General features: G+C 46.8%; 2 protein-coding genes across 2 annotated transcripts; both read right to left on the bottom strand.

The window, feature by feature from the left end:
* Positions 1 to 535: 535 nt before the first annotated feature.
* LOC306977793 (E3 ubiquitin-protein ligase TRIM62-like) lies at positions 536 to 2,052 on the bottom strand (the record flags this gene model as incomplete). Its single annotated transcript, XM_079576235.1, has 1 exon — positions 536 to 2,052. One exon carries the CDS (start codon positions 2,050 to 2,052, stop codon positions 547 to 549), a length of 1,506 nt encoding a protein of 501 aa, XP_079432361.1. The 3' UTR covers positions 536 to 546.
* Positions 2,053 to 5,644: 3,592 nt separating this feature from the next.
* Positions 5,645 to 7,117, bottom strand: LOC306977794 (E3 ubiquitin-protein ligase TRIM62-like; the record flags this gene model as incomplete). The annotated part of the gene is made up of 1 exon (XM_079576236.1): positions 5,645 to 7,117. One exon carries the CDS (start codon positions 7,115 to 7,117, stop codon positions 5,645 to 5,647), a length of 1,473 nt encoding a protein of 490 aa, XP_079432362.1.
* Positions 7,118 to 7,384: the final 267 nt, after the last annotated feature.

Consider the following 7,384-nt stretch of genomic DNA (forward strand, 5'->3'; position numbering starts at 1 on the left):
ATAACTGCACTACATAAGGTCAATCACAATTATCAAAGAGTCATGAAATAACTGCAAATAAATAAAACACTATGAAGGAAATAAGTGGTTTTCCATTTGATGACATTGCACTGGGTTAGAGAAATAAAGCAAATAAATATGACTTTTACAAATATCAGAGTCTTTAAACGTGTCAAAATGAAGCTCGACTTAATCAACAAATGAACTCTTTCAACTGTACAAACATTTAAGTGCATTTTATTCTTCAAACTCCAAGAAAGATGTTCATTAACAAAGACCCATAAGTGAGATTTACCATAGATTAAATATTCAGATTAATTTGATGATTACAGAGTCCTGGTCGACATGAAGCAGAAATGACACAATGTTCAATAAAAAGACACTTAAGAACAGACTTTCTGTACAATAATCATGAACAGAGCGTTTAAACCTTTGCTCTGCAGCTGATGTTTCTGTGTCTGAACCCAGTCCCAGATTTATTATCAAGACACAGATGTTAAAGCCGCCACCTAAATTCTCCTCTCAAAAGAAAATCAAAAGCCATATTCAGAAAATAGGAGGATAATCCATGGACCAACTGTCTTCACTCTGAACCTCACAGATCTTCAGTTCTTTGGTTTTAGCGCCACCTGCAGGTCCTACACCAAAGTAAGGAAAGAGTTTGTCGGTGGATGTTCCTTTGGGCACAGTGAGAGAGCACAGGGGGGTCATGTGATCAGCGTCAGAGAAGGACAGAGTTCCTTTGTTAAAGTCCAGCTTCACTCGGATCTTCTCTGGAGACTTTTTCACTTCCACAAGTTTAGATCTGTCATTGTATTGTCCATTATTGTGACCAAAACACAATAATCCCTTTACATGTGAAGCAAGACTCTTTTCTTTCCTCTCAATCGACTCTTTGGTGACTCCTATGGCCCAGTGAGGGAGGTCCCCCACCTCCACGTCCCACTGGTGAGTCCCAGAGCTGTAGCCCACAGAGCCCAGGACTGTGACAAAGTTACTGAACCGCTCTGAAACCTCAGGGAGTTCTTTATTCCAAGTCTCTGTAAATCTCACTGAGCTCAGGTCGTCAGACAGACTGAGTTTTGAACTCGCAGTGTTTGGATCTAAAACGACAGGTTGATATCTGACCAGTCTCTTCATCCGGGTCCAGACCCTGAAGCCCAGGTTTCCCAGGACTTTGGCCTGGTCCAGGAGCAGTCCTGCTTTGGGCCGTGGGCGGGGCGGGGCGCTCTCCTGCCGGGGCCTGTAGGTGTGTGTCTCCAGCTGCTGCTGCAGCTCCTGGATGATCTTGTCCACAGAGCTCAGCTTCTCCCGGAGCTTCTCCAGCTCTGGGCTGATGTTCTTCTTCTGTCGGAGCTGCTCCTCTCTCAGAGCGGATAAGGCCCTCTGCTCCTCCTCCTGAAGGAACTGGTGCAGCCGAGAGAACCCCGCCCTGATGTGGCGCTCGCAGTCTCCCGCCTGTTTCTCTGCGTAGAGCTGTATCTCCTCATAGCTCTGCTGTAGCTCCTCACACTGATGTTTCTCCTCAGTCAGAGCCTGCAGCTGTGAGGAGATCAGCTCCTTCAGCCTCCTCTGCGCCTCCTCTCCACTCACCACCGTGTGCTGTGGGTGCAGAGAGAACTCACAGAGCGGACAGAGCGGGCGTGAGTCGTCCAGGCAGAAGAGAGGGGGCACCTGCGGGTGAGAGGGGCACACGGACCACTGCCTCTGGGTCTGGGCTGAGGGCGGCTCTGACGCTCCCTGTGCAGGAGGCTCCTGTGTGGGCCGGTCCTGTGTGGGCCGGTCCTGTGTGGGCCGGTCCTGTGTTTGGGCTGACAGCTGGAGTTTCTGTCTGAAGGAGATGCTCAGCTCTTTTAGAGCAAAGTTGACGTCTAAAGCCTCCTTTGAAGACCTCCTCCTGCAGACGGGGCAGGGCCTGCTCGGCTGTCGGGCCCAGTGCTCCGTGAGGCAGCGTTTGCAGAAGCTGTGGTGACAGCTCAGAGACACCGGCTCAGTCACAATGTCCACACACACTGAACACGTCAGGAAAGACTCCAGAGAGGACTCTGCCATATTTCTGGTCTCCTCTCCGCTCCGGTCTGTAGTTTCAGGCTGTAGATCCGCTCAGAGAGAGTTCACACTCTGGAGGACAGAGTTGAGTTTGTGCTGTTGAAATCTGTAAATCCGTCTGCACTTCCTGTTCAACCGGTTTGTGCTTTGCTCTCCTGATCTCTCCCTGTGACTCAAAGACTTTAAGGGCAAAGCACATTACACTTAACACAACACTACAGCGCCTCCTGGAGGACACTTTGATTCAGTGCACATATTGTTGGCTGTTTTATGCTGAAGCTCCTTTACGTTGGCCGTTGCTGTAAACTGTCAGCATAGATAAAATGATAAAGTACAGAAGGACATTTTTGTGTCTTTTATCAAGTATTGAAAGATATGGAGCTGCTGTCAGTGACTGTTTGTTTGTGGTTTGGTTTGTCTTGAACGTCTGAAGGACAATTACAACAAATTTCCTCTTGGAACTGAAACACTTGGGGCGACAGTGGGACAGTGGGTCTTCTCAGTGTGAATGGGCGAGTGGTTCCGTGATGTAAAGCACATTTGAGTTCCTCTTGGTGAAAAAGCGCTTCATAAGTCGAGACCATTTCACCACATCCTCAATAACTGTGTCGGCCTGATTCTTAAGAGACTTCGAGAGGAGAAACAGGAAACGAAGGCGAACTGTGACAAAGCGATGGAAGAGGCCGACAAGTGGAGAGAAGGAGAAAGCGATCTCCATGGACCGGCTGAGGAACTGCACGAGAATCTACAGTGTCAAAGTCAATGTGAATTTGAAGGAGGACGACGCAGCAATTAAGAAAGGAAAAATGATCCTTTCAGACACAATCATTCAGTATGTAAAGGCAGAGAAGGCAGACACACGGCAGGAGACGAACAAACAACAACCAGATCTGCTGAAAACCAAGGACCCCGAGAGGAGCACAGGACACACCTGGACAGACTACAGCAGGGGTAGAAGAAGCTCTGGCCCTCAGGAAAATACAGACAAATCTTTCAAAATGTCTAAACAAAACACCAGTTAGGTCATGTAAAGGGCTGGGTACTGTTCAATATGTGAACAATGCTTTATCCGATATCTGTACTAAAATATGTGTCGTCTAGAACCAGAAAACAGAACTATAATGTGTGGAAGATCTGCAGGAAATGTGCTAAACATGGAGAATCATTTGGGGGGAAATGTAGCTAAAAATAAGGAAAAAATGTGTTAAAATTGCTCTGGGAAAAAAAAAAAGGGGAAAAAATGGGGAATCAATTTGGGAAAATTAGCAAGAAGGGGAAACAATTGTGAAAACAAGAACAAAAAATGGGGGAAAAAAAAGATTAGGTGAAATGGGGGAAACATTGGGCAAAAAATAGAAAAAAATAATTAAGAAAATCATTTGATTTGAGCTGAAACAACAAAGTCACTTCCTTTAAAGGGGTTGGGGGGGGGGTATTATGCAAAATCGACTTTTTCAAGCTTTACATCATGTTATTATGTCATTCCCTCATTAAAAACATGCCTGAAGTGTTGCCTTGGCACATTCATGTATTTTTGAGTAATCTGTAAAAACTCTGACGGCGGCCATTTTAGGGACAGGTTTGCCTGAGTCCTCCTAGGAACGCCCCCACCTCCTGGAGACGCCTCCGAGCTTTCTTCACCAGCCGAGTAACCAACCACTGCTCCTCAGCAGAACCCCCTCCCCACTGATGCCACAGACAGCGTGTGGAGGGGGCGTGTCGGAAAGAGTCAGAGGTTCTTAAAGAGACAGAGGCCTATTTCAAGACATTCACTACAGCCATTTTGAGAGAGACATTTTATACAAGGCAGTTATTCTGATTTACTGCATTTACAGACCAACAGAAGGTTTCATCATTATTGTAGTGTGACATAGACTGGTGCTATGTGACTGAAAAAAGCATAATCTTTAAAGGGGCTAGATGCAAGTTAGCCATTTTATACTCACTACTGCCACCTCAGGTCATACATGTAACTGCACCTTCTATATTAAGCTCGTGCAGGATTTCAGAGGCAGTTGTGGTGAACAGGTCTGAGCTCATTCTACACATTAGGACATTGTTGGAACATGTAGGGGGAGGAATATACTTAATTTTAACAATAGATAGACAGATATAAATTAGATTTCAACTTTAGATATCAGTAGAACCTAAACTTTTTTTTCCCGGTACCAGAGTGGCATCGTTTAAAGGTATGGCCATAGTCATGTACAGACACTGCTGGCACAAAATGACGCTTTACTTTGGGATAAAATTGGCAAGTCCGGCCCTTGTTTTTTTTTACAATGAAGGAAATCCGCCCTCCACCCGCAAACTTGCCTGTCCCTGGACGACAGGAACCAGAGAGAGAAGGACCAGAAGATCGAAGCAGACTTCAAGAAGAGGATTAACAGGAGACTTCAGGATCGCCCCGCTCCGAGAGGCGCGAGACAGATCCCCGCGGGAGGTGAAACAAGCAGGATTCGGGATAATAATACTTGTAATGCCATGAATAAATGTTACTTCACATACACGCTAAAGCTAAGCTAAAGTATTTTAACTGCTCTGAAGTCTGAAGCCAAAGATATTTCATCTCTTTACCCCCACCTGAACCGAGCGCTTTGTCTTCAGTTCAGCTTCACCCAAATCTAAAAGCTTCTGGACCTTACAGCGTTAATGTCACGCCTCATTTGAAAGCTAAGACCTACAAACGCCGCTTTTTTCTCTCCACGTGTTTAAAGGGATTTTGTCGTGTTTTCGTGGCTTTCTTGTTGACTTTTTGGTGCTTTTTCATCACTGTTTAGTCTTGTGTTTTGGTCGATTTTTCTGTATTGTGTTATTGCTGCCTTTCTGGTTCGTTTCTGTCACTCTTATGCCACATGTTTGCTTTTAGATTTGGGTAAAGCCAAACTGGAGAACATGTGCTCGGTTCATGTGGGGGTTAGAAGGCTGATAATACTCTTGATGCTCTGACAGTGTGCACCTTCATGAGCTGGGATTCGAACCCCCGTCCTTCTGATCATGAGACGACTCGTTTTATAACTGCACCACCACATAAGGTCAATCACAATTATCAAAGAGTCATGAAATAACTGCAAATAGATAAAACACTATGAAGGAAATAAGTGGTTTTCCATTTGATGACATTGCACTGGGTTAGGGAAATAGAGCAAATAAATATGACTTTTACAAATATCAGAGTCTTTAAACGTGTCAAAATGAAGCTCGACTTAATCAACAAATGAACTCTTTCAACTGTACAAACACTTAAGTGCATTTTATTCTTCAAACTCCAACAAAGATGTTCATTAAAAAAGACCCATAAGGGAGATTTACCATAGATTTAATATTCAGATTAATTTGATGATTCCAGAGTCCTGGTCGACATGAAGCAGAAATGACACAATGTTCAATAAAATGACACTTAAGAACAGACTTTCTGTACAATAATCATGAACAGAGCGTTTAAACCTTTGCTCTGCAGCTGATGTTTCTGTGTCTGAACCCAGTCCCAGATTTATCATCAAGAAACAGCAGCAGAGAGAGAAAATAACTTTTTGTTTTTAATAATTGCTCAAACATCATCCTCCTCTCACTAAGAAACGTTCAAAAGCCAAATTCAAAAAGAAGGAGGATTACCCATGGAGCGACTGTCTTCACTCTGAACCTCACAGATCTTCAGTTCTTTGGTTTTAGCGCCACCTGCAGGTCCCACCCAGAACAAAGGAAAGAGTTTGTCGGTGGATGTTCCTTTTTTTGTTTTAGAGTACAAGGGGGTCATGTGATCAGCGTCAGAGAAGGACAGAGTTCCTGTGTTAAAGTCCAGCTTCACTCGGATCTTCTCTGGAGACTTCTTCACTTTCACAAGTTTAGAGCCTTTATAGTATTGTCCATTATTGTAACCAAAACACATTAATCCCTTTAAAAGTGAAGCTTGACTCTCTTCTTTCCTCTCAATCGACTCTTTGGCGACTCCTACGTACCAGTGAGGGTGGTCCCCCACCTCCACGTCCCACTGGTGAGTCCCAGAGCTGTAGCCCACAGAGCCCAGGACTATAGGATATTCACTGAGCCGCTCTGGGACCTCAGGGAGTTCTTTATTCCAAGTCTCTGTAAATCTCACTGAGCTCAGGTCGTCAGACAGACTGAGGCGTGGACTCGCAGTGTTTGGATCCAAAACGACAGGTTGATATCTGACCAGTCTCTTCATCCGGGTCCAGACCCTGAAGCCCAGGTTTCCCAGGACTTTGGCCTGGTCCAGGAGCAGTCCTGCTTTGGGCCGTGGGCGGGGCGGGGTGCTCTCCTGTCGGGGCCTGTAGGTGTGTGTCTCCAGCTGCTGCTGCAGCTCCTGGATGATCTTGTCCACAGAGCTCAGCTTCTCCCGGAGCTTCTCCAGCTCTGGGCTGATGTTCTTCTTCTGTCGGAGCTGCTCCTCTCTCAGAGCGGATAAGGCCCTCTGCTCCTCCTCCTGAAGGAACTGGTGCAGCCGAGAGAACCCCGCCCTGATGTGGCGCTCGCAGTCTCCCGCCTGTTTCTCTGCGTAGAGCTGTATCTCCTCATAGCTCTGCTGTAGCTCCTCACACTGATGTTTCTCCTCAGTCAGAGCCTGCAGCTGTGAGGAGATCAGCTCCTTCAGCCTCCTCTGCGCCTCCTCTCCACTCACCACCGTGTGCTGTGGGTGCAGAGAGAACTCACAGAGCGGACAGAGCGGGCGCGACTCGTCCAGGCAGAAGAGAGGGGGCACCTGCGGGTGAGAGGGGCACACGGACCACTGCCTCTGGGTCTGGACTGAGGGCGGCTCTGACGCTCCCCGTGTGGGCCGGTCCTGTGTGGGCCGGTCCTGTGTTTGGGCTGACAGCTGGAGCTTCTGTCTGAAGGAGATGCTCAGCTCTTTTAGAGCAAAGTTGACGTCTAAAGCCTCCTTTGAAGACCTCCTCCTGCAGACGGGGCAGGGCCTGCTCGGCTGTCGGGCCCAGTGCTCCGTGAGGCAGCGTTTGCAGAAGCTGTGGTGACAGCTCAGAGACACCGGCTCAGTCACAATGTCCAGACAAACTGAACACGTCAGGAAAGACTCCAGAGAGGACTCTGCCATGTTTCTGTGCTCCTCTCCGCTCCGGTCTGTAGTTTCAGGCTGTAAATCCGCTCAGAGAGAGTTCACACTCTGGAGGACAGAGTTGAGTCTGTACTGTTATCTGTAAACACTTACAATCCATCTGCGCTTCCTGTTAAAGTGCAAACTTTGCTCTCTCCTGATCCCTCCCTGTGACTCCGAGGTATAAAAGTACATTACACATAACAACACTACAGCTCCACCTGGAGGACACTTTGATTCAATGAACATATTGCCGGCTCTTTTATT

The sequence above is a fragment of the Gobius niger genome (assembly GCF_951799975.1).
Source record: "Gobius niger genome assembly, chromosome: 18".
Classification (NCBI taxonomy): Eukaryota; Metazoa; Chordata; class Actinopteri; order Gobiiformes; family Gobiidae; genus Gobius; species Gobius niger.